The 26,502-nt window shown below is 44.7% G+C and overlaps 1 protein-coding gene across 1 annotated transcript in view; it reads left to right on the top strand.

Annotated features, from left to right (window-relative positions):
- PDIA4 (protein disulfide isomerase family A member 4) overlaps nt 1-26,090 on the top strand; it is a 34,164-nt gene extending 8,074 nt beyond the window's left edge. Inside the window, exons 2-10 of the mRNA XM_077148925.1 lie at nt 10,056-10,218; nt 11,840-12,045; nt 14,065-14,203; nt 17,689-17,894; nt 18,081-18,239; nt 19,478-19,629; nt 22,931-23,087; nt 23,643-23,876; nt 25,301-26,090. Of these exons, the coding sequence (XP_077005040.1) occupies nt 10,056-10,218; nt 11,840-12,045; nt 14,065-14,203; nt 17,689-17,894; nt 18,081-18,239; nt 19,478-19,629; nt 22,931-23,087; nt 23,643-23,876; nt 25,301-25,716 (1,832 nt within the window). The 3' untranslated portion in view covers nt 25,717-26,090. The remainder of the gene's footprint in view (nt 1-10,055; nt 10,219-11,839; nt 12,046-14,064; nt 14,204-17,688; nt 17,895-18,080; nt 18,240-19,477; nt 19,630-22,930; nt 23,088-23,642; nt 23,877-25,300) is intronic.
- Nucleotides 26,091-26,502: the final 412 nt, after the last annotated feature.

Raw genomic sequence — 26,502 nt, 5'->3', positions numbered from 1 at the left:
TAAGATAGATGGACCCTTAGTGAGGTTGACAAAAAGAAGAAGAGAGAGGATGCAAATAAATAAAATCAGACATGGAAGAGGAGACATAACCACTGACCCCACAGAAATAAAGGAGGTAATGAGAGGATACTATGAAGAACTCTGTGCTAATAAACTAGACAATGTAGATGAAATGGACAACTTCCTAGAAAGTAACAACCAACATTGACTCAAGAAGAAATAGATGATCTCAACAAACCAATCACAAGTAAAGAAATTGAACTAGTCATTAAGAAACTCCCCAAAAGGAAAAGTCTAGGACCACATGGCTTCACATGTGAATTCTACCAAATATTCAAGAAAGAGTTAGTACCAATCCTGCTCAAACTCTTCAAAAAAATTGAAGAGGAAGACTACCTAACTCATTCTATGAAGCCAACATCACCCTCATACCAAAGCCAGACAAAGATACTACAAGAAAAGAAAATTACAGACCAATCTCTCTAACAAATATAGATTCAGAAATCCTCAACAAAATTCTTGCAAATCGAATCCAGCAGAACATTAAAAGAATTATACACCATGACCACGTAGAATTCATCCCAGGTACGCAAGGATGGTTGAACATGAGAAAATCAATTAATGTAATACCATATCAACAAATCAAAGCAGGAAAACCAAATGATCATTTCGATTGATGCAGAAAAGGCATTTGACAAAATTCAACATCCTTTCTTGTTGAAAACACTTCAAAGGATTGGAATAGAAGGGAACTTCCTCAACATGATAAAGGGGATATATAAAAAACCCACAGTTAACATCATCCTCAATGGGGAAAAACTGAAAACTTTCCCCCTAAGATTAGGAACAAGACAAGGATATCCACTATCACCATTGTTATTCAACATTGTGTTGAAGTTCTAGCCAGAGCATTTAGACAAGAAAAGGAAATACAAGGCATCAAAATTGGAAAGGAAGAAGTAAAACTCTCACTGTTTGCAGATGATATGATACTATATGTTGAAAAAAATAAAATCCACAGCGAAACTACTAGAGCTAATAAATGAGTACAGCGAAGTGGCAGGTTACAAGATCAACACTCAAAAATCTATAGTGTTTCTGTACACTAGTAATGAGCAATCAGGAAAATCAAGGAAAAAATTCCATTTACAATTGCAACCAAAAGAAAAAAATATTTAGGAATAAATTTAACTATGAATACAAAAGACCTGAACGAAGAAAACTACAAGAAATTGCTAAAAGATCACAGAAGACCTAAATAAATGGAAGGGCATACCATGTTCATGGGTTGGAAGACTAAAAATAGTTAAGATGTAAATCTTCCTAAATTGATTTATAGATTCAATGCAATACCAATTAAAATCCCAAAAACTTACTTTTCAGAAACAGAAAAACCAATAATCAAATTTATCTGGAAGGGCAGGGTACCCTAAATAGCTAAAAATATCCCGAATGAAGTCAGAGGAAACTGCAGTGGTCAAAACTGCATGGTACTGGCATAAAGGTAGATATACTGACCAATGGCATCAAATAAATTGTCCAGATGTAGACCCTCTCATCTATGGACGATTGATCTTTGATAAGTCAGTTAAGCCAACTCACCTGGGACAGAACAGTCTCTTCATTAAATGGTGCCTATAGAACTAGATATCCAAATGCAAAAGAATAAAAGAGGATCCATATCTTACACCCTGTGCTGGTTTGAAAGGATATATGCCCCCTAAGAAAAGCCATGTTTTAATATAAATCCCATTTCTTAAAGGTAGAATAGTCTCTATTCAATGCTGTGTATTTGGGACTGTGATGGGATCATCTCCCTGGTTGATGAGATTTAGTTAAGAACGGTTGTTAAACTGGATTAGGGGATGACATGTCTCCACCCATCTGAGTGGGTCTTGATTAGTTTCTGAAGTCCTATAAAAGAGGAAACATTTTGGAGAGAGAGACTCAGAGAGAGCAGAGAATGCTGCAGCACCACGAAGCAGAGAGTCCACCAGCCAGCGACCTTTGGAGATGAAGAAGGAAAACGCCTCCCGGGGAGCTTCATGAAACAGGAAGCCAGGAGACAAAGCTAGCAGATGATACCGTATTCGCCATGTGCCTGTCCAGCCGAGAGAGGAGCCCTGACTGTGTTCACCATGTGCCTTTCCAGATGAGAGAGAAACCCTGAACTTCATCGGCCTTCTTGAACCAAGGTATCTTTCCCTGGATGCCTTTGATTGGACATTACTATGGACTTGTTGTAATGGGGACATTTTCTCGGCCTTAGAACCGTAAACTAGCAACTCATTAAATTCCCCTTTTTAAAAGCCATTGCGTTTCTGGTATATTGCATTCTAGCAGCTAGCAAACTAGAACAGATTTTGGTACCGGAGAGTGGGGTGCTGCTGCTGCAGTTTGCAAATACCAAACATGTTGGAACGGCTTTTTAAATGGATATGGGAAAGATTCTGGAAGAGTTGTGAGAAGCTTGATAGAGAAGGCCTAGAATGCTTTGGAGAGACTGTTGGTAGAAATGTGGACTCTAAAGATGCCTCTGATGAGGCCTTAGACAGAAATGAGGCACGTGTTATTGTAAACTGGAAGGAAGGTGATCCTTGTTTTAAAATGGCAGATAATCTGGCAAAGTTGACTAATGGTACTGGCTGGAAGGTAGATTTTAAAAGCCATGAACTTGGATATTTAGCAGAAGAGATCTCCAAATTAAATGTCGAAAGTGCAGTCTGGTTTCTCCTTGCAGCTTATAGTGAAATGCGACAGGAAAGAGATAAGCTGAAAACTGAATTCTTGAGTAAAAAGAAATCAGAAGTTGAGGTCCCGGAAAATTCTGGGCCTACAGAAAGGGAGACTACAGAGTATAGTGTGGATTTAACCAGATGTGGAACCAGTCAGCCATTTCAGAGAAAGTCAGGATCGGACATGGAGTTATCCAGGAAAGATTTGTGGAAACTCCTTATGTCTGATGAGCATGAGCCAAGGCTACTGCATAGAAAGCCAATGAGAGTGCTGTGGGACCTGTATAAAAAGAGCTGCTGCCAGTCTGGACCGAGGGGTTCAGAGAAGGGACACATTGGAGGAAAAATAACTTCAGAGGCAAAACCGTGGAGGCTGAGGTCTGAAGTCAAGAAGCCTCGGGCCAGGAGAGTGGACCCACCCAAACCCGTGGAGAGGGTGAGTTTGCCCCAAAGGCAGAGAATGGGCCTTCCACCTCGTTGCAGTGGGAGAGTCATGCCGCCTCAGGTCTTGGAGAGAGTGAAGCACGTTCCTTGGGGTTTGGGGAGAGCCTGGCTGCCACCACATGGAGGGGTTGAGCGTGTGCCCCGGAAATGGCAGAGAGCCCGGGTGTGGCCCCAATGCTTGGAGAGGGTGGAGCTGAGAGAAAGGTGGTCTCCCCAATATCCCCCAAGGTTGCATTCAGAGAGAGGCAGGCGTAGGCATTTGGAAAGGGTGGGACTGCCACTTTCTAAAGCCCTGAGGATAAATGAGTCTCAGACTTTGAAATCTAATGGACTTTGCCCTGCGGGTTTTCGAAACTGTATGGGTCCAGTGACCCCTGTGTTCCTTCCTCCCTATGGAAATGTGTCTGTGTATCCTGTGAATGTTCCTTCTTTGTATGTTGGCAGCAAATAACTTGTGGATGAGTTTTCAAAGGTCCAAAGCAAATGGAGAAAATTTTGCCTTAGGACAGACCATGCCTGTAACTGATTTGATGAGATTCTATACTGTCTCTAACTTGATACTTTGTTTGTATTGCTACTGAAAGGTTTAAGGATATCTGATATTGTTATGAAATTAATGTATTTTGTATATGGGAAAAACATGTCTTTTTTAGGGGCCAGAGGGTGGAATGTGCTGGTTTGAAAGGATATATGCCCCCTAAGAAAAGCCATGTTTTAATATAAATCCCATTTCTTAAAGGTAGAATAGTCTCTATTCAATGCTGTGTATTTGGGACTGTGATGGGATCATCTCCCTGGTTGATGAGATTTAGTTAAGAACGGTTGTTAAACTGGATTAGGGGATGACATGTCTCCACCCATCTGAGTGGGTCTTGATTAGTTTCTGAAGTCCTATAAAAGAGGAAACATTTTGGAGAGAGAGACTCAGAGAGAGCAGAGAATGCTGCAGCACCACGAAGCAGAGAGTCCACCAGCCAGCGACCTTTGGAGATGAAGAAGGAAAACGCCTCCCGGGGAGCTTCATGAAACAGGAAGCCAGGAGACAAAGCTAGCAGATGATACCGTATTCGCCATGTGCCTGTCCAGCCGAGAGAGGAGCCCTGACTGTGTTCACCATGTGCCTTTCCAGATGAGAGAGAAACCCTGAACTTCATCGGCCTTCTTGAACCAAGGTATCTTTCCCTGGATGCCTTTGATTGGACATTACTATGGACTTGTTGTAATGGGGACATTTTCTCGGCCTTAGAACCGTAAACTAGCAACTCATTAAATTCCCCTTTTTAAAAGCCATTGCGTTTCTGGTATATTGCATTCTAGCAGCTAGCAAACTAGAACACACCCTATATAAAAAATAACTCAAAATGGATCAAAGACCTAAACATTAGATCTAAGACCACAAAACTTTTAGAAGAAAATGTAGGGAAACATCGATCTTATAATAGAAGGTGGTTTCTTAGATCTTACACCCAAAGCACAAGCATTTAAGAAAGAAAGAAAGAAATGGGAATTCCTCAAAATTGAACACTTTTGTATACCAAAGAACTTCATCAAGAAAGTAAAAAGACAGCCTACACAATGGGAAACAATATTTGGAAACGATAGATAAGACTCTAGTATTTAGAATGAATAAAGAGATTGTTCAACTTAACAACAAAGAGAAACAACCCAGTTACAAAGTGAGCAAAAGACATGAACAGACACTTCTCAAAAGAGGAAATATAAATGGCCAAAAGACACATGAAAAGATGTTCAACTTCCCTTGTTATTAGGGAAAGGCAAATCAAAACCACAATGGGATATCATCTCATACCCACCAGAATAGCCATTATCAATAAAACAGAAAACAAGTGCTAGAGAGGATGTGGAAAAAGAGGCACATTTATCCACTGTTGGTGGGAATGTAAAACAGTACAAATACTGTGAAAGGCAGTTTGGCAGTTCCTCAGGAAGCTAAGTATAGAATTGCCATATGATCTGGCGATATCATTGCTAGGTGTCTACTCAGAGGACATGAGGGCAAGGACAGGAACACATTTGCATACCAATGTTTATAGCAACATTATTTACAATTGCCAAGAGATGGAAACAGCCCAAATGTATATCAACAGACAAGTGGCTAAACAAGCTGTGGTGTATACATATGATGCAGTATTGGGCAGCTGTAAAACAGAATAAAGTTATGAAGTATATAACAACATGGATGGACCTTGAGGACATTATGCTGAGTGAGATTAGCCAGAAACTGTATGGGCTCACTGATGTGAGCTAACATTAATGAACACACTTGGAGAATTTCTGTTAAGAACAGAGACCATCAGAAGATAGAAATAGGGTAGAAATTGGGTAATTGGAGCTGAAGGGACAGAGTTTGTGCGATAGGACTGATTGTAAAAATTCAGAAATGGATAGCACAATACCACATAACTATAATACAGTTATGTTAGTACATTGAATGAAGCTGAATGTGAGAATGACAGAGGGAGGAGGGCTTGGGGCACAAATGAAATCAGAAGGAAAAATAGATGATAAAGACTGAGATGGTATAATCTAGGAATGCCTAGATTGTACAATGATAGTGACTAAATGTACAAATTAAAAAATATTTTTGCATGAGGAAGAACCAGAGCTTTCCCTGCAGGTCTGTTGTAGGCGACATTCCCGGAAGTACCTGAAACAGTGACCCCTCTTGGGCCAGGGTTGAATTCCAAGGTACCCAAGAGCATTACGTCCTTTGATTCATCAGGACCTGGGTGGACAGTGCCACCTACCGGTCACCAGTGGAAAGGGATTCTGCCTGCTTTGGGTATAAAGAAACAAGGCTAAAGATCCCCAGGCCAGGAAAGGGGTGTTAATTATCAGTCAGGTTTTGTCTATTAATGACATCAGAGCTAGAGGAACCTATAAACTATATAGAGTTTTTGTTTTGTTTTTTACTTTTTATTTTGAAATAATTTCCAATTTACAGGACAGTTGGAAAAGCAGTACAAATGCCATACAGAAAACTCCAACATGCCACCCACCCAGATACCCAGATCTACCAACTTTCAACATTTTGCCACATATCTTTAGCTATTTCAGTACCCTTAAATATCTGAAGTTGAGTTTTCAAGTTCAGGAAATTTAGGAATAGAGTCTATATTCTAGTTTTTTCATGTGTCTTGTACAAACCTACATACAGCATGAACTTTCCCACCTCACCCACTCCCAAGCATACCATGCAGTGGGATCATTCATGCTCACGATACTGTGCGACCCTCCGCACCGTCCATCACCCCAAAAAGAAACCCTGCACCCATGATGTTTTTTGTTTTTTTTGCATGGGCAGGCCCCGGGAATCGAACAGGTGAGAGCTCCGCCTGCTGAGCCACTGTGGCTTGCCTCCATTATGTTTTAACTCCCCATCCTCTCCCTCCCCTGATGCCTGGTAACCTGTATTCTGTTTTCTGTGTCTTAATTTACGTATTCTAACTATTTCATTTAAATGGAATAATGCCATATTTGTCCCTTTGTGTCTGATTTATTTCACTCAACATGGCATCTTCAGGGTTTATCTGCCTAGAGGCATGTATCAGAACTTCATTCCTTTTTATCCTTTTTATGGATGAATAATATTTATATATATAATTTTTATATTTAATATAGTTAATTACTGTATTTAATATATGTTTTATACTATTATATTTAATATAATAATTAAATATATATATAATGTTTTGTAGCTTCACACAGTCCTTTCAAAGACACATGCAAATAGACCAGGCAGAGTTTTCTTTAGAACCACAGAGCAGAAGGTACTTAATTTCTACTCTTTTCTTCCTTCTCCGTGGTCTAGAAGGATGTGAACAGAGGGATAAGAAAGCAGTGGGAAACTGCCTTCTCTTCAGCTTGGTTTCAGGCCCTCCTCAGCGAGCTGTCCCTGGAGATGCGGGAGATGCGGGACCCCTTCCTGTGCTCCATGCGCCATGCTTTTACGCACACTCCATCTCCTCACATGGTCCTTTCTGGTGGATGTCAGTTGCACAAGACCGCAGAGGAAGAGGTGGAGCCTGAGCCCAGATTGTCTTCCTCTGAGTCCTGGGAGGCAGCCTGGGGGCAGTCCTGACCAGGTTCAGGCTGTGGAGGGAGAGGTGCAGTGCCTTCGGTGAGGGGAAGTGTTGGGAAGAACTGCCACACAGAGTGGCCAGGGAAGGAGTGGGTAGGAAATGTGATGGACAGGTGGAGGGACCGCCCCAGGAGAATCGTAAGTCTGCTGATTTTGTCCTTCTCCAATTCATGGGTTTCCTTTTGGAATTTTAGAGATGTTTCTCCCTCTCCCAACAAAGCAGGAAATTATTTCTTAAGTTGAAGAGGAGAAATGTGGAGGTCAGGAAAAAGCAATGTAACTTTTTTTTTTAAGAGAAAATGGGTGGTGCAAGGGTAGTTCAGTGGTAGAATTCTCGTCTGCCACGTGGGAGACCCAGGATCAATTCCCGGTGCATGTACTTCCCAAAAAACAAACAAGCAAGCAAACAAAAGTTCAACAAATGTTGCTGCAATAACGCGATACTCACATGGAAAAATAATGAAATGTGACCCCGCCATACAGCATACAAAAAAGAGAGAGAAAATCATTGAGGAAATTATGACTAAGAAGGGGTGGAGGTGAGGGTGTTTTTGTTTGCTTTTTTTGAGATTAGCTTGCAGATTGGTTGATTTTAATGATAATGAACATAGCCGCTGGCCCCACCCATACCCTCTTACCACCCATACCCTCTTAAGTGATCTAGAGAAGCAGAGAGTGATGTGGCCTTGTAGAAGCCGTGCAGCGGTTTCCCTCTCATAGATGTGTGTTGCAGACCATACGCTGGATGAAGTCGGGCAGGAGTAACATTCAGCACATCCCATGTGTTCCATGATGCTGTTTGCACACACGTCTGATTTCACATACCCACCAACGTGCATATACTTTCTATTCATGCTGTACTCCACCTTCTTCACCATTTTTCTTAATTTTGCCAACTTGCTCCCAACACCTTCCATATAGTTTTTCAATGATCTTCAGGAGTAAAGCAAAGAACCTTTATAAGAGCTTTCTGCCCCAAGCAGATGATCACTGCTGTTGGCCCCACAGGCAAATGTGGCTTCCTGTGGAAAAAAATCTTGGACCAGCTTTGGACCCCCGGTCCGTTTTAGGCAGTGGTGGAAACCATGGACTGAGTTGTTAAGGTGTCAAGAAATGGAGAGCAGGTCTGAGACTCATGTAGGATGTGATCCGTTTTCGTGTCTGTAACTCACCCTTGGTTCTGTGATGGGGGCAGATGGGCTTCTCTTTCTTTGAAGACCACCACTCCCATATGCCTTTTAAGGCAGGTTTTCTAGTCTTCACCCCACCCTCAGCCCCAAACACAGTGACTGGCAATGTTGCTACATCTCCTGGGAAACATCTCCAAAAAAGAATGATAATTGGCCCCTTGAAACATTCTGGCTTCAGAGTTAATGAAATTTTCATGCTTGCTGCATTCAGTGTTTATGGATGTGACAGTAGCTGGAGAACATGATTAATAAGAACTGCAGTTCTTCAGTCCCTTATATTTATAGTGTGGCAAAAATTAAATTGAACCTTAGTAATATGATTTACTCAGGTTTTTTTCATTCTGGAAAGGAAATTTTACTTCCTAGCAGGGTATCCTAGAAAGGTTTAATTTATTGTAGGTTTTTATTGCACTTTGGCCCTGTAAATCTTTAAATTCTTAGTTGAATAACTTCCACCCAGGAGGTGACTCAGGGGTGATTTTGTAAGTAAAATCTGCTTCCCCGCCCTCTTTCCCTTCACACTTTAACTTTTCCCTGAGGATTATAAAGACTTCAGGGCTTTTTTTTTTTCCCCACTAGTATGAGTAAAGTAAATGCCATCCCTTTTCAGAAGTGGCATTAGTGTACCATCCCCCTGAATGAATGAAAAGGCAAGGACGACCACTTGTTTCCTATTTGTGTAGTCTTTTGGGGGCCAGGCAGATCATTCATTCACAGGAGGTTCTAGAATGCCATACCCATGGAAAGCACAAGGTTGTGACAGAGGAAATAGAGCCTTGCTGTTGGGCATAGCTGGGGGGTGGGGGGGTGGGAATCGAGAAAGTGGTGCTATCGATGCTACTCAAATCCAGAGTGTAGGGATATGGCTAAGGGAGTCTGTGGCTTGGGGGTGAGGTCTGGGAAAGACTGCCGATAAGGTGGTGCTGAGGAATGGGTGAGCACTCACTGGAGGAGCAGGGAGGGCTTGGCTGCTGGGGCCAGGAAGGATGCAGGAAAGCCAGAGGCTGCACATCTGGAAAGGAGGAAGGGCCAGGTTGCTGAGGGGGGTTAAATTTTTGAACTGTGGTTTTCAAATGTCTTTTAGCCATGACCTCTCCTTAAATGAAATCTTACATAGCTACCAATATGCAAAGTAAAAGCAGATTCAGGGGAGGCCTGATGCCACCACCCCTTCCCACACTGGCCCCGAGACCACCCAGGACTCAGGACATGCATTTTGAGGCTTTGGGGTCATAGGGAAGTATTTTTTTTCCATTTATTTTTAATGCTTTTCTTTAATAAGAAAAGTTATAGATTTATAGAAAAATTATGCAGAAAATAGAGTTCCCCTATTCCTCCACCCCTATTATTAACACTTTACATTAATATGATACCTTTGTTTTAATCAATGAAAGGTTTTTATTATAACTGTATGTAGTCCATAATTTATATTAGGGTTCACTGTTTGTGTTGTGCAGTCTTAGGGTTTTTATTTTTCAGTTTTTATTCTAGTGACATATATACATCTTCTCTTTAAAGAAGAGAGTTGCTAGCCAGTTTCCTAACAAGTCTGGGTGTTTTTCCTCCCGGGGTCTTTTAATCTAGAAGATACTTTTGAAGATGAAGATGAAGAGGAGGAGGAGGAAGATGATGAGGACGATGACTCGGAAGTTAAGGAAGACAATGGCGTCTTGGTCCTAAATGATGTGAACTTTGATACCTTCGTGGCTGACAAAGACACCGTGCTGCTGGAATTTTATGCTCCCTGGTAAGGACCAACATTTTTCTGGTTCCTCTGGCTGGATTGACATAGAGTTCCTTGACTACTGGAAACCTCAGAGTTTTACATGCTCAGCCTCGTACAAGGTCATCTCGACCCTGGGAGGATGGGAGTATCTGGGGTGCAGGAATTCTTAGTTCAGTACCCTGGTTGCTCAGTCATTCGGCCAGTCTGCATCGAGCATCTGACATGCCTGCTCCCGTGGCATGCAGTCTTCACTTGTTTCAAAGTCCAGCATTTCAGAATAGCAGTACATCCGGGTAGTTATAGCTGGGGAGTGGGGGGAGGAGGGAGCATTTACCAAGCAGTGATTTCAGGGAGACCCGAGCTTATAACAAACATGTCCTTTGTTAAAGACTCTGCCCCGACCCATCTCAAGTCCACTCTGCCTCCCCCGTCACTGCCAGCTCGGGACCAATAATCAAGTTGGCTACCCAGAGTACAAACTATTAGCCTTTGTGATGATTCCCATATTGCAAGCACAGCACCTCAGAAACAGCCACACACCCCACTTCTTTGCCTGTTTTTCACTGCTTATCATACGTTATACGTCTTATTTTCCTTTCTTCCCCCTTGCCTCTCTTCTAACTGCTGTTTTTGTCTCATAATTTCCTTCCCTGCCCTGTTTTCACTTTTGAGCCAAAATAATTAGAATAGACTAATATTATTTGTCCCTGGTGTTCAAGCACAGCAAAAAGTGTATCAAAAACCTATTTTATTGTCCTTACTGTGGGTCTGTGAGGTAGATTTTATCATTTCTGTCTTATATATCACAAGTTCAAGACCCCTTAACACTCTTAAAGCTTGCAGATCCCAAAGAGCTTTATAGGTATCAGTGTGTACCATGAACATTAAAACTGAGAAATTTTAAAATGATTTCCCAATTTGTTTTTGAGTGATAACAACCCATTACGTGTTCACATCACAGCACTGACATCATTGTAAGTCAGGCGGCCTCTGGAAAACTCCACTGTACACTCATGAAAGAATGAAAGTGAAAAGGACATTTAAAATCTTAGGCAAATAGTTTTGACCTCACAGACCTCCTGAACCAAACTTTGAGAAACTTATAGGTAGAAAAACTGAGACTTAGAGATTTTCAAAGCAGAGCTGGAATTTAAACCTAGATCTATTTAATTTTAACTTTCACCATTGTGTTATATTGCACCTCTCCTCTTCACTGCAAATATTTCTGGATCTAAAACCCCATTTTTGTGTGCGTTACTGGATTTTAATACCCATATATTCCAGCCCAGCACAATCTCAAAACCAAAGCACGCACCAGGCAGAGAATTACCCATGAGTTTTAAATAGGGACTTAGGAACGGAGAAAATTCTTCCCAATGGCGGCCAGTTGGGAAAAGTAAGTCAGCACTTGTGCAAACAAGAGAACAAGGAGTGCCAAGGGGGTGATTATAAGGTTCAGCAGATCCTACGAGTGTTGGTTGCCAACAGTGATTAGGGGAGGGGAGTTTTAATGAATGTCACGCAGGCTGCTTCATGCTTCCCCAAGGGAGGGGGGTCCCGACCCCTGGGTTGCCACACCGTGTATCCTCTGGGTACAAAGGTACAGTTCATCTGTTTTTCCTTCCCCGAATTTAACTCCTAGGTGTGGCCATTGCAAGCAGTTTGCTCCAGAATATGAAAAAATCGCCAAGACGCTGAATGAGCATGACCCTCCCATTCCTGTCGCTAAGATCGACGCCACTTCAGCGTCGATGCTGGCCAGCAGGTTTGACGTGAGCGGCTATCCCACCATCAAGATCCTCAAGAAGGGGCAGCCTTTCGACTACGAGGGCTCCAGGACCCAGGAAGGTGAGCCATTACCCGAGCTGTCAGAGAAACCTGGGACCCAGGACAGAGAGTGAGGGGGGTGGGAATTTAGATAATAGAGAGAAAGGAAACCCAAAGTCAGACGGACCTAAGAATGACTTCAGTGGGCACACTAGCATCTGGAAATGTTCTCTGCTGGAATGTTAGTGGGAACTGAGCTCTAAACTCTTCCTTGGGTGGGAGAGGTGTCCTCACACTTCAGACTGTGAAACTCAAGGTCTGGAGCAGTTATGTTAAGAAATGATGTTATGTAAGAGGCCAAGGCCCTTGATAGTGTTCTAGAGCCACAGTTCTTCATTTTAGAGTACATCAGAGCCACCTGGAGGGCTTGTAAAGCACAGATTACAGGGCCCATCCCCAGAGTTCCTGATTCACTAAGCCTCGGGTTGGACCCGACGGTTTGCATTGCTCCCAGGGCTTGCTGCTGCTGCTGCCCAGAACCACGTGTTGAGAACCACTGGCGTAGAGAGCCACTGTCTAGGAACCTGCAGATGGCATCTTTAAAGTCAGGCCTGAATGTTCTCTGCTTGGCTCATAATAGGCAGTGAACAAATTCTGTTAAATGAATGAACAGATAAAGTTGTGTTATCCTTTAGCAAGGGCACATCTCTTTTAATTATTTTTTTAAAAAAAGATGAGTTTATGCTGAGTACCCCAGACAAGTGCCTTCTCCTTGCTGTGCCATGACTTCATCATATGCAGCAATGCAAGGTGATTGGACTTGGTGGCAAAGTTCCCTTTGAGCATAGTGTATGCGTCTGTCATACACCATGGTATGTGTATTATTTGTTGCGGGGTGCACAAAGAAACTGTTATCACTTTGATTAAAACTCACTTTCACTTTATTTTTGCCTATTTATTGATTAGGTAATACTTATTATTAGTTCTGTATTTTAAAGGATAGATGATGAAATAATCTTTCCATCCCAAACCTGGGGTTATCCGACACCCTTCCAAGAAGTCAGCTAATGTAACAAGTTTCTTCTATTTCTTTTAGATATTCTCTGTATACATAATGTGTATATAAAATTTTTCCAGTTTTACACTCTCTTTTAGCATATCTTCAACACCATTCTGCACCCTAGTGTTTTTACTTAACAGATGTGTTTTAGCCACATCAGTACATCAGGAACTCAGTCTAAAAGCAGGTCAAAGGTAGTATACGCTTATCGTGCTCAGGTCTTCCTGGTGAGGGCCCAGGGCAGGGAGAGCATGCTGTGAATGAGTTGTGAAGGTAGTTTTTGTGTGTTCTTTAACTTGAAGACTGGGGAGTGATTCTGAAACTTGGCTCCTTGGTGGACTCTACCGCCAAGAAAAAGAAAAAATAAATTTTGCAACCACTGTTCCTAAGTACCACTTGGAAAGTTTTTTTGAAGAATATATTCTTATGTCCTACCACAGTCATTGAATCCTTGTCTGAGGAATGAGGCCATAAGTGGGCATTTTTAAAAAGGCTTCCCAGGTGATGCTGATGCAGCCTGAGTAGTGTGGGAGCTGCTACCCGCATTCTCCTTTTTTTCTCAAATTCTACATGCATATTTTGATGTACCTAATATATTGGTACTAGACATGTATGATTAAATACACTCACCTGTGTGCATGTTAAGGGGTTGCCCCCAAAATTGTATAAATGGACATGTGACCAGAAACGTTAGGAGACAAACCCTCAGAGGGTTTCCTTGTAGTTAGCATTCGTTCTTTAAGTAGCTCTTTGGCTGTCTAGAGTTAAGTGTGCAGGTGATGCATGTGGCAGTGGAAACGTGGCAGACAAGGGGCTTCTGGTTGTTGGGAAACAGTGGGCCTTCTGACCCTTAGCTGTGCTCAAAGCCACAGAAGTGGTCCAGGCTGTTAATGCAAAGCCTTCAGGAGAGGCAGTTGGATTTTGGCTTCTCCTTATGCTTGCCGCTTTCCCCCCCCGCCGCCCCACCTGCTCTTGGAGTGAAATGAAGTACCTGCCTGGTTGGGGTCCAACTGTAAGCATTCTCATTTGGTTGCTTTCAGAAATTGTTGCTAAGGTCAAAGAGGTCTCGCAGCCCAACTGGACCCCACCTCCGGAAGCCACACAAGTGCTGACCCAAGATAACTTCGATGACATTGTGAACGATGCAGATATCATTCTAGTGGAGTTTTATGCCCCATGGTAAGATGGGCGTCAATTTCACTTCCCGAAAAATGATTAATAACTGAGGCATTGATTAGGCCCCGCATATGCAATTAGTACCCTGCCGACACCCTGGGAGGGGGTGAGGGGTGGTCGTAACACAGGCAACCAGGCAGAAGTAGTGCACGTTGTAATGCAAGGTTGAGCTGCCAAGTCTCCTGGAAGGGGGGTGGTCTTTCCAGAGCCTCAGAGGAAGTGCAGTCTTCTCCTTGAGGTGTTGGGTGAGACCAAAATGGAGATCTGGAGCTTGGGAGGACAAAGTGAGGTTTTGCAGGACAGGAGTGAAACCCTTCACATATCACTGAGGCCTTCGGGAGTGAGTGTGTGGATTTGAGCCCTCCAGATGCGAGGCCGGGAGATCACAGCTGTATCCCAGCCCATGACTGCTGAGTCTCTCATTCTTCTCCCAGAACACAGGGACATTCCAAGGAGAGGGTCCCAGTAACAGAACAGTGTGAAAGCATTTTCACCATGGCATTCGAGGTGAATGCAAGATAACATACTCTTCCATGGCCAGCAGGAGGCAGTCCAGTGCTGTTTGATGGAGACTAACCTGGCTGCAGTAGGGAGGGAAGAATGGGGATCTGCCGTGGCAATCAGACAGTGGCAGCTGGTGGTCTCACGTTGCCAGGCTTTATTGTCTGATGCTCACAGCCTTCTGTTCTGATGTACTTGAAGCACAGTTTTACCTGTCTTCATCTCTGCTTGTGACTGCTTCAGTATTTGTTCCCTTCTTCAAGCTGAGAGAGAAAACTAAATCTCAGAAGGCGGTCTTTAACCCTTGTGCTAAATATCGTATTGCTTTCTAATGCCTGAGCTTCGGGGTTCCTGTCTTCTGTCCCCCACTTCTCCTTCGCTCCTTTTGCCTCCTCCTCTCCCAACTCCTCCACTATAACCTGTGTTATGGAGCATCAAGCCCCCACCCTTCACCTCCAACCTCAGGACCTTTCAGCTTTTCTTGTAGGAGAGAAATGGCAGTGAGCCAGGCTGGCTCCACTCACCCACAAAGAAGTACTTGTTTTTGATGCAACAGCCCCAAGGACATATCTGGAGAAGATTCGTGCCCCTTAACCTGTAGCTCACCCACTTCCAGCAATAAGGAAAGCCCCAATTCTGCAGAAGACTTGGGTCCGTGTCTTGGTGCTTGTAAGGGGGTTTGACTGGGATGACGTCCGTATCTGCCAGTATGATAGCCAATTCTGGCAGCCAGATAATGGGTGTTGACAAATCAGTCTGAGGCGAGAAAAGCAGAAACAATGAGAACATGGGAACTTGCAGAAGCAGGCAAAAGGGGAGGAGAGAAGACTGAAGGAAGAAGCTGCTGGAAAGAAAATCAGTACGGGAGAAGTGAGGGCCAGGGTTGGGTGTGAGAGGCCGATTAGTGAATGGCCTGACTGGGCGGAGGTAGGCTGCTCTGCTCCTAAGTTATCTTGGTGCGTGGGTGCAAAGTGGGGAGGCACAAGCAGTTGGGTAGAGGAACCGAGGTGGTAATTGAAGTAGACAGATAAGAGCAAAGCGAAACAAAGACCGCTTTCAAGGTTGTACTGAGTATAGTGCCAGGGGTGAGCTGGCTGGGCCTGTCAGCCTTCCAAGGAATGGCCTGAGGCAGCATTTATCTAGGTGAAATCCGTGGGTTGGATAGCACCTCTTTGCTTGGACCGGCTTGGCATTTATCAGGATGTGTTCTGTAAACCAGAATGGAAGCCACTCAGTTGTGAGTACAGAATATCACCCTTAGGCAAAGAAGACAGGCCTGGGGTGGGGGGGCATGTTCTGGAGATGAGCTACCCAGGGAGTCAGAGACAGGGAGAAAGCTAGAGGGCCCAGACTCAGCTGGTGGAGGCCGTGGCTGACGCACGACGGGGTCCTCCTTCCACGAGGGAGAGCTTGGGTCAGGACACCCTCATATCGGGCAGTGCCGGACAGGTCCAAACCTGAGACTCTGCATTCTACAGCGAAAACTCCTACGCTTGGTAACTGTTAGACGAATGAACAAAGAAACAAAATGGTGGTTTGGAAAGAAAGTGAATTGGAGGAGAAGGAAGGAAGTGCCCTGGTGCCGTGCAGGAACCAATACCCTCTCACCCTTCCCGCAGTGGCTTTTGTCTTTGCTATAAAAGAGGCCCCAGCCTGGGGGTGGGGGTGGGGTGAGAGAAGGAACAGCAGTATGGTGACACCTTTCCTATAGATTGACGAAATGTGAATCTATGAATTCTGAATTTGTGATCAACGAGGAGCGAGGTTTGGCAAACTGACCTTTTTTTTTTAGTTTATTTTATTTACTAAATGTACCAACATACAAACACAAACATTTTTACCATATGATCATTCCATTCTACATATATAATCATTTTCAGGCAGTTCCCTCCAGCCTCTCTGTTCCACCTTAACTAAAAAGGTGATATCTATTTAATGCATAAGAATAACCTCCAGGATAACTTCTTGACCCTGAAATCTCTCAGCCATTGACACTTTATTTTGTCTAGTTTTTCTCTTCCCCCTTTTGGTCGAGAAGGTTTTCTCAATCCCTTGATGCTGAGTCCCAGCTCATTCTGGGATTTCTGTCCCACATTGCCAGGAAGGTCCACACCCCTGGGAGTCATGTCCCACGTAGAGAGGGGGAGAGCAGTGAGTAACAAACTGACTTTTGACATAGCACACTCAGTAATTGCTAATTCTGCAAATTAATCTTGATCATAGTAATTCAGAGAACATTTAACCTTTTGATTCCACGTATTTCAGATTGCATCCTTGAACTCATTTATGGTGCCCTTAAAGACTGACAAGACCATAGTTTATTTTGAAGCAGTGCTGGAGAGCCTCCTCGTGCTGTGTACTGGCCGGCCATTACTGGTCAGTTCTTTCCAGGCCAGCATGGCTGCTTAGTAGTCAGTAGTCTTAAGTCCGAGCTCCCTGAAACACACCATCTTCTATCTTGGTCGATTTGAATTGGTGAAGTTTTGTGGTCAGCAGTCCATTCTCTGCCCCTATTGGTGATGTTGCCTCACTCCACTGTCTGTCCCTTTCCCCACCTCTCTCTAATTTCTACCTGACTCTCCTGTCCCAGCTCAGCTGTAAGAAGCCATCCTGACTTGCATCCTTATATACCCTCACCTCTCCCAAGCAAGGAAATTCTCTCCCTTAGAACACCGTCTCTCTAGGTATTTCTCCTGTCCTACCCAGGCCATGGTTACATTCATGTCTGTACCTGTGTCACACATGTCCCTCCTGCCACACACAGCCAGGCTGTGATGGCAAAATAAGGTGATAAGCTCGTATCTTAATTGTGTTTGTATCTTCTGAGGGGCTTAGCTCAGAGTCCTCACCTAGGCAATATTCAGCAGTTTGCTGAATTCAGTTGAATGCTCTGGGAATACCTCCTGCGTGTCTACACCTTGTGTTTAGCAGTGAGGATGGGTTCACATTGGAACAGATCCCTGACGAAGCTAGCTTCCTCTTGGCAGGTGTGGACACTGCAAGAAACTCGCCCCTGAGTATGAGAAGGCCGCCAAGGAACTCAGCAAGCGCTCTCCCCCAATCCCCCTGGCAAAGGTCGACGCCACCGCAGAAACTGACTTGGCCAAGAGATTTGATGTCTCCGGCTATCCCACCCTGAAAATCTTCCGCAAGGGGAAGCCTTTTGATTACAATGGCCCACGAGAAAAATATGGTACGGCCCCTCCTTCTCTAATAGCGCAGTGGGGAAGGATGAGGTCCCTGGTGGGGATTTGCCATTGAAAGTATTGGAAACTGGCGGGTGTGGGCAGTGGGAGACAGGCGGATTTGGAGAGCTCCAAGAGCACCCTTGAGCTCCTTTGAGCCCGAGTCCCTTCTCAGGTGTGTGCTCTGCTCCCAGGAATCATTGACTACATGATCGAGCAGTCCGGGCCTCCCTCCAAGGAAATTTCGGCCCTGAAGCAGGTCCAGGAGTTCCTGAAGGATGGAGATGATGTCATCATCATTGGGGTCTTCAAAGGGGAGAGTGACCCTGCCTACCAACAGTACCAAGATGCTGGTAAGTAGCTACCCTCTGCAGGTTGAAAGAAATGCAGACTCCCCAGGCCCTGCCAGGTGAGGTTGCTGGGAAGTTTGCTGCTTTTGCGTAAAACTCATGGGGGCATTGATTTGGGAGAACTGCCTTGATGGAAGAATTAAGATAGCATCTGTGGGAGTCAGCTTTCTATTCTGGAGTGGATGTTGGTGGTAGGTTTTCTTGTCACCTTGATTACATGGAGTACTGTCACATATTAAATAGATGAGATGCTGGACCACTTTCCCTTCTGGGCTTTGAGAGGAGGGGAGATACACAGACTCATCAAAACTCGTCCCTGAAATGCAGAGGTGCCAGCTTCTCCAGAATGTCAACTAGTTCCATCCCTCTATGCCGTATTATTGACAGCCCTTTCCAACATGAAAAAGCTAGAATGGTCATAGCACAAATATCCCTAAAGAGTGGGAGAATGATCAAAGGTGACAGTGGAGTTATACAGAGAAGGAAGGGTTTAACAAATGAATGTGATTGCTGAATCATTATATTGATACTTCTTTTAGTCTCTAGTATCTTAGAGCATCTTGAAGTAAAAAACTAAAATGGTGGAATTATAATCCATACCAAACTCTGAAATCTGTTCTACAACTAATTGTTGTGCTGTGCTTTGAAATTTATTGTTTTTTTTGTATATATGTTATTTTTCATTAAAAAAGAGAGAGAGAGAGAGAAATACATTTCTTCTAGCCTCCAGTGTTTGGGAGCAGCTAGAAGGAAAAATCTGAAATAGTGGAATGGTAACCCATAACTGAAATCTGTATCTACTGGCTGAAGTGTACTTTGAAAATCACTATATTTCTTTGTATATATGTTATATTTAACAATTAAAAAAACTTTTTAAATCTCACATGAAGGGTGTTAGATATGAAAGACCAGTATGTAAATAGAGGAATATATGGTGTTCTCCACAATTTACTCTTTTAACATGCATCTCATAATCACACTCATCAGTTGTCAGTAACTCCTGACAGATCAGCATTTGCTTAGATCCTTAGGATCTAAGGTATCACATCTGTACCAATTTTTCACAAACAAAACTCCCTTCAAGTATTTAAGCGCTACGTATTGTCCACACAGAATTCGCAGTAGTCGTTAAACTCATTTTAGGTCATTCAGATTGGCTCATGTGGGTTCTTTTAATTGAACCTAGGTCTCTTAGGAAATGTAATACATTTTCTGCTTTATTATTCTGTTAATTTTTTCAGCTAACAACCTGAGAGAAGATTACAAATTTCACCATACTTTCAACACTGAAATAGCAAAGTTCTTGAAAGTGTCCCAGGGGAAACTGGTTGTGATGCAACCCGAAAAATTCCAATCCAAATACGAGCCCAAGAACCATGTGATGGACCTGCAGGTGAGTGTGGGTCTCGGAGTGCCCAGTGGGACTCTCAGAAATGCCTGGTGTGCCCTGAGGCCTCTGTTGAGCCCACGTGTGGATGCTGAAGCACAGAGGTGTCCCTCAGTCATAGAGGGGTCTGGAGCCCCTTTCTCAGTCCCCTCTCCCTCTCCCACTCATCCCTCAAAGGCATGGCCTTGAAGCCCAGCCCACCAGTGTGGTAAGCTGTTAGCATTCAAATGTTCAAAAGAAGTGCTAGACAAAGGGAACTCTACCTGCTGGGTGCAGTGCATTTGCACATCTGGCGGGGTGGGGTGCCCCGAGGCAGCTGGCAGAGCTTCACCTGCCTTTGCCAGAACAATTGTTCCCATTCTTCATACTTGCTGGCAAGTAAATCCCAGCCTCCCTTAGCTACTCGTTCCACCATGGGTTTCTTGCCTTGCCTGTAGCCAGGACTTGCTGCTCAGTCTCAGCTCAGCCTTGGTTGCTGGCAGGTAGCTTGTTCTCTAAGGGCCATGAAGCTGTGGCAGGCACTTCCTGTTCATGGAATTAAAATGTTGAGCTTGGGAAGGGAATTTCCTTCTGCTAGCCCTCCTTCTTCGTCTTCCTAAAAGATGCAAAACACTCACTCCAGAAAAGCAGAGGAGGTTACCAGACCAGAATGAATCTGGATCTAGCTCAGTGACCCAAGCGTCTCACCAGTGGCCCATGACTTCAATGAATAAGTCTTTGAGTTTGGAAGAAGCCTTACATAGTGAATCCAAAGCTTCTGTTTTATAGATAGAGACGTGGATGCAGAGAAATTAGTTAAATTGCCCAGGTTCCGACAGCTAGTGAGAAACGGAGCCAAGAAGAAACTTCAGGTCCTGTCTCCCCCAGGCCAGTGCTTCCCACAGCACCGTTATCTCCTGTTTGGACTGTGATACGGGCTCACATGGGACCTGGAGAAGGTGGTACCCGAGATGGCTGGTGTTCCTCACTGAGTCCCACTGGGAATGGGCCAGGGAACTAGCCATATCTTTCTGGTCTTTGTTTATAAATTAGGAGCTCAGTGGTGTCCTGGAGATACCGCACTAGACTTGTCTGATGCCTCTGCCTCCTCAGTCTTTAGATTGCTTCTTCCCCACAGTCTGCACATGCAACTCCATCTGCTTATGCACTCTGCTGATGCTCCGGGCCCCTCTCCTCTTCCCTGGACTATGAGCAGCAACCACCAGTTCTCTTTACCTCCTGCTGCTTGGCCTTTTATCCAGTGCTAGTGACCCAGGAATCCAAAAAGGGGGACCCTTAATGAAATTCAGGGGGCTGTGGCCCCACAGGAAGTCACACACAATTCTGCGTGGGTGTGCTTATGCATGTTCCTAGGAAAAGGGTCGATAGCTTTCAGTAGATTTCTTGGAAAAGTACTTGACCCCATAAAAGGATAAGATCTTTGCAACTAAGTCTGTGCACATCTCTGCCACTTTAATATCAAGTTGTCCTCGGAGTGAAGTTCAGTCCGGGACACTATTCTGATGTTAGTCTTCCCATGTGAAACAGGCTGCTTTTTCCTGTGAAATAGGCTGCATGCCTTGGTGTGGCATTCAAGGCCCTCCTCACCTGCTTTTCCAGCCCACTTTGCTCCTGCCCGCTCGGTGCTATCTGATGGGATCACTTTTACCTCCTCTGCCTCTGTTCCTCCTGGAATACCTTCCTTCTGCCTTCCTCCCCACCCCCACCCCAGCAAATCCCACCCATCCGTTAGCCCCCACACAGGGGCCACCTCTCTGATTGCCCTATCGAGCCAGAAACTCTGGGGTTTAGAAGAATATAGTGTTTGTACACCACCTCCTAGCTATGTGACCTTGGGCAAGTTGCTTAACCTCACTCTGCTTCACTTCCTCCTTCTGGAAATTGAAGGTCATAGGACAATCCTTGGGCCTACTATGAAGGGCACTTAGTAAATGGGAGCCCTCTGGAGCCAGCTTTTCCAGAGCACTTTACCTTTTTTTTTTTTTCTTATCAAATAGGCATTGTTATATTTCATTTCCAAATAAACAGCTATTACATTATCATGTTTGTTCTTCCAAAGTACACACAGATTCCCAGCTTCTCTGAGGATTCTGATCATACGCTGTTTCCCTCACCACCACCTCCGTGCCTTGGAGGCTTAAAAATAATATCAACTAGTGAAAAATAATCCAAGAGGAATCTGAGGCAATTTTGAAATAAACAAAGTTTAAAAATCATGAAATGCAAAAAAAAAAAAAAAAATCACCTTAGAATATAACATCCAAATTTAAGGCTTCTCCCTACCTTTTTACTCCCCTACTGGACGCTAACTTCTTGAGGTCATGGCCTCTGCCTCAACTCCATATCCCTGCATAGTGTCTGCTGCTGTGCGTAGCACTTTGTCAGTGTACATTGGATTCACCTGACACTAAGACATCCTACCTGGAAAACACCTGCAAAATTTCATGGGCCAGCTTTAAAGAGCTGTTGCTGTAGAACTTGTGCAACAGCAGCTGCTGCCTGTGCGTCACACCCTCTGCATCCGTGATCTCATGGCTCTAGCTCAAACAGGAGGAACAGACAGGCTCAGGTGAAGCAACTGAGGCAGTTACTCCGCTTTGTCAGATCCAAATTCATAGCCTAGAGGACCCTGTACCCTAGTGTAACGTGCAGATTCAGGGTATGCTTTCTCAAAGTCAGAATGCAAATCCTATCTCGGCCTTTCGCCAGCTGGGTGAAGTCAGATGTTATTTAGCCTTGCTGGCTGTTTTTCTTATCTTTAAAAAGGTTAGGCAACGGTGGCTCAGTGACAGAGTTCTCGCCTGCTGTGTGGGAGACCTAGGTTTGATTCCTGGGGCCTGCCCATGCAAAATAAATTAAATAAGTAAATAAAACGCCTCTCTTAATGATGGGAATTGGGAAGACTGCAGGAGCGGAAGATGAAAAGTACGGCACAATTCAGTCTATTAACAGCTGTTATCACCAGAGAACCAGTCCATCCTTCAACAGTTTTATCACTGAACCTATGCCTAAGGGAAAGGAGGCATGCTGTTGTCTCCCTTGCCTTCAGAAGCTCACTGAGTGTCCTTGGAGGGAAAGGAGACAGAAGACATCAGGAAATTGTTGGGATGCAAACCCTCAATGTTGTCCCTCACATGGAGACAAAAGACCCCATTCCCCAACCTACCTCCCCCCACCACACTGAATACCCTCCAAGCATGCATCCTTGATTTACCAGCAGTGACTGTGAAAGGGGAGCATGTGCTTTTGAGATGAAGCCCCTGTTTTTGTGGGGGCCCATCCTTTATCTGTCCTCTTCTTGAAACAGGGTATCACAGAGGGATCTGCCATCAAAGACCACCTGATAAAGCATACCTTGCCGTTGGTCGGTCACCGCAAGACCTCCAATGAGGCCAAGCGGTACACCAAGCGCCCCCTAGTGGTCGTCTACTATGGGGTGGACTTCAGCTTTGATTATAGAGCTGGTGAGTGACAGCCAACAGAACCCCATGGTGGGTGGGTACCTCCTTGATTGGAAGTGTTTCCTGGAGCTCTTGCAGGTTGGTGGCCTGGGTGCATTTTTAAAATGTATTTATGGCTTCAGGGTCATTTTTCATCCTATGCTATATAACTATCCTTTTTTTTTTTCTTCCTTTTTTAGCAGGAGGGGAGCTTAGAGTAGAGCCTTGTACCCTCTTAGAGATGAGGTAGTCAAGACTCAGAGAAGGGAGGAGATTTGCCTGTGCTCAGCCAGCCTCTGAGCAGCGGTGCTAGGACTGCAGCCAGCCACCCCACACCCAGGCTGGCAGTGTATGGTGCCTGCTCATTGGCCCAACTGGGCTTGTTTGGCTTGTGGTCACTGGCCCACCTGCTCACAAAGTGTGGTTCTACCAGAGATGCTTTTCTCTCTGGGTGAGATAAATATGGAGCTTGTGCCTTGTCGGAGAATATTAGTAATAGGATTTAAACACCTTGGGAGGCTAAGCTGGCAGTGTTGTTCTGCTTAACCGCTGAGCTCACAGCCCCTGGTTCCATTCCAGCTACCCAGTTTTGGCGAAACAAAGTCCTGGAGGTAGCCAAGGACTTCCCTGAGTACACCTTCGCCATCGCTGACGAGGAGGACTACGCCACGGAGGTGAAGGACCTGGGGCTCAGCGAGAGCGGGGAGGATGTCAATGCAGCCATCCTGGATGAGAGTGGGAAGAAGTATGCCATGGAGCCAGATGAGTTTGATTCTGACAACCTCCGAGAGTTTGTGACAGCTTTCAAAAAAGGTAAACTGCAGCTGGGGCCTCCCCTCTAAGCTCTCGTTGTGCTTTCTTTAAACACAGAACCTGAGCAGTCTTAGGGGGTCAGGGGAACCTGACATTTTGACCTCCTCCCCTGTTCTAGATTGTATGGCTCCGTGTGCCTGCCATATCCTGGCCACCAAGGCCCTGCAAGTCAGCCAACAGCTTCCTTCCCAACCCTACTCATTGCTACCCAACTTCCCTATAAAGGAAGGAGCAGCCATAGCCCCCAGACATGAAGGCACTAAGCTTAGAAGAATGTAGTCTACCATGGGGGAGTATTCATTTCCCATTGGCACTCCTTGCCTTTTTCAGTTTGAAAGCAAAAGCGAGATTGAGGGGTTCATCTTACAGCTGATTCAGGCTCACTCAGCAGGCGGCCTCAACCAGCTGAAACTCAGGCATAGAGCCAGGTCTGCAAAGGGGGCATCTCAAGATGCAGCCGAAGAGGATATAGCAAAATTTTAATGAAATTAATGACCTTTGCTTGTGGCTTCAGACCTTGATTCAGAAGCCTCTTCATGTTCATTCATTTTTGCTCCTAAGTTTAACCTTGATTCTCTGTCCCAAACCTTAAGAGTGGGAAGATGGAAACAAGGAGAATCCCAACTGAATCCCGATTCTCTTTCTTTTCTCTTCTTCCCGTCTCTCTCTTTTTTTAAGAGTAAAGTCAGGTACATCTTAGAAACTTTAAGAAGACTTTATTTTGTTTTGTTTTGGTTTTTTTTTGCACAAGCGGGCACCGGGAATTGAACCCGGGTCTCCAGCATGGCAGGCGAGAACTGCCTGGTGAGCCACCATGGCCTGCCCAAGAAGATTTATTTTTTTAATATTTAAAGTAAAACAGGCTTTTGGACTTAGACATAGGTTCTGTGTATGTGGAAAACTTACTTTGAAGCTTAAAACAGAATATCTTTATCAGACATTTTTATCAGTCTTGGTTGAGCAAATTGCCCAAATTTCCCAGTGCAAGAATTACAAGGCAGTTTTTGGTGTTTCCATCAATCTTTCCAGTACTTTTCCTCCCTGTGGAGGCTTTCAGCCAAGCGTGCCCTGTCCCAGGGCCAAAGCTCCCAGTAATTCTGCACTAGGGCAGTGCCTCTGTTCTCACTGCCTTATTGGACAGCACCTGATGGTTCATTAGGCCTGGGGTAGGATCTGTCTGTATACTCTTTGGCTTTTTCAGGAACCAGGAAAGTTAATCAAAAAAATAAATGTACAGTTGTGGAGAGGAGGGCGGCTTTTGGAGCCCAGACCTTCCATGGCTTATTTGAATCGCCCCTACTCAGTTGTCTGCCCATCTTCTTGCACATCAGGCTGGCGTCCCCACCTATTTCAAGAAGCACTTCTTGGGGTCTGGGAGCCTTTTCAGTACTGACACCCCCTCTCCTGCTTGCTTTCCTCGGCAGGAAAACTGAAGCCGGTCATCAAATCCCAGCCTGTGCCCAAGAACAACAAGGGGCCCGTCAAGGTCGTGGTGGGGAAGACCTTCGACTCCATCGTGATGGACCCCAAGAAAGACGTCCTCATTGAGTTCTACGCCCCATGGTGCGGGCACTGCAAGCAGCTGGAGCCCGTGTATGCCGACCTGGGGAAGAAGTACAAGAACCAGAAGAACCTGGTCATCGCCAAGATGGATGCCACCGCCAACGATGTGACCAGCGACCGCTACAAAGTGGAGGGGTTCCCCACCATCTACTTTGCCCCCAGTGGCGACAAAAAGAACCCAATTAAATTTGAAGGTGGAGACAGAGATCTGGAGCATTTGAGCAAGTTCATAGAAGAACATGCCACGAAACTGAGCAGGACCAAGGAAGAGCTTTGAAGGCTTTGAGGCAGTGGGTGGGAAGGGACCAGATACACTGTAGCTTCCAGCAGCCAGGGGAGTCTGAGGGAGCCGCGTGGGCAGAGGGTACACAATGGCAGTATCTTGACTTTTTTCTTTTATTTTTACATTTTGATATTTCACCTCATGCTCTGAATACTGAATAGCTATGGGTGGCTCTATAGTTTAGTCCAGATTTTGATGGAGGATTCATCTATTTTTAACAATATGTGAAGTTTGATTTCTTATTTTTTTTTTTATACCTTCCACCTTTAATGGTTTTCCTCAGAGCAGTTAAGATGAATCTCTTGTGTGTGAATGTTTTCATTTTTTAATTTAAAATTTTAAAAGAAAACAAAACATCTTTTGCCAAATCATCTTGATTTTGCCTTTTTCATTTTACTGTTATCTGAAGAGCTGTTAAGGAAAATTTCTTGGCTGTTGACGTGGTTTAGTCTTTGCTTTCTTCATGTTATGGCACAACCTGAGGACCGTGGCCAAGAGCCCTGCCAAGATGATGCCTGAGCCTGACCTTTGAACCACCACCCAGCTCAGGGACAAGTGGCACCTGTGGTAGAACTGCGTAGCTGTGCTTTTTCCCTTCAAACCAAGGGCTGTGCGTGGAAGAGCATTTCCCAGGTTCCTGCAAACCCTCCGAGCCAGGTTCTGAGGCTCTGGCTTTGCAAAGAGGCTGCCCACCCTTGGCAGCCCGACCTCTTAAGAAATTGCATGGCTGGAGTAGAAATGACATAGGACACAGAGTAGATACTTCAGGATGATAGAAAA

The sequence above is a fragment of the Tamandua tetradactyla genome, chromosome 1 (assembly GCF_023851605.1).
Source record: "Tamandua tetradactyla isolate mTamTet1 chromosome 1, mTamTet1.pri, whole genome shotgun sequence".
In the NCBI taxonomy this organism is placed as follows: domain Eukaryota; kingdom Metazoa; phylum Chordata; class Mammalia; order Pilosa; family Myrmecophagidae; genus Tamandua; species Tamandua tetradactyla.
This window is presented reverse-complemented; position numbering and strand designations above follow the sequence as displayed.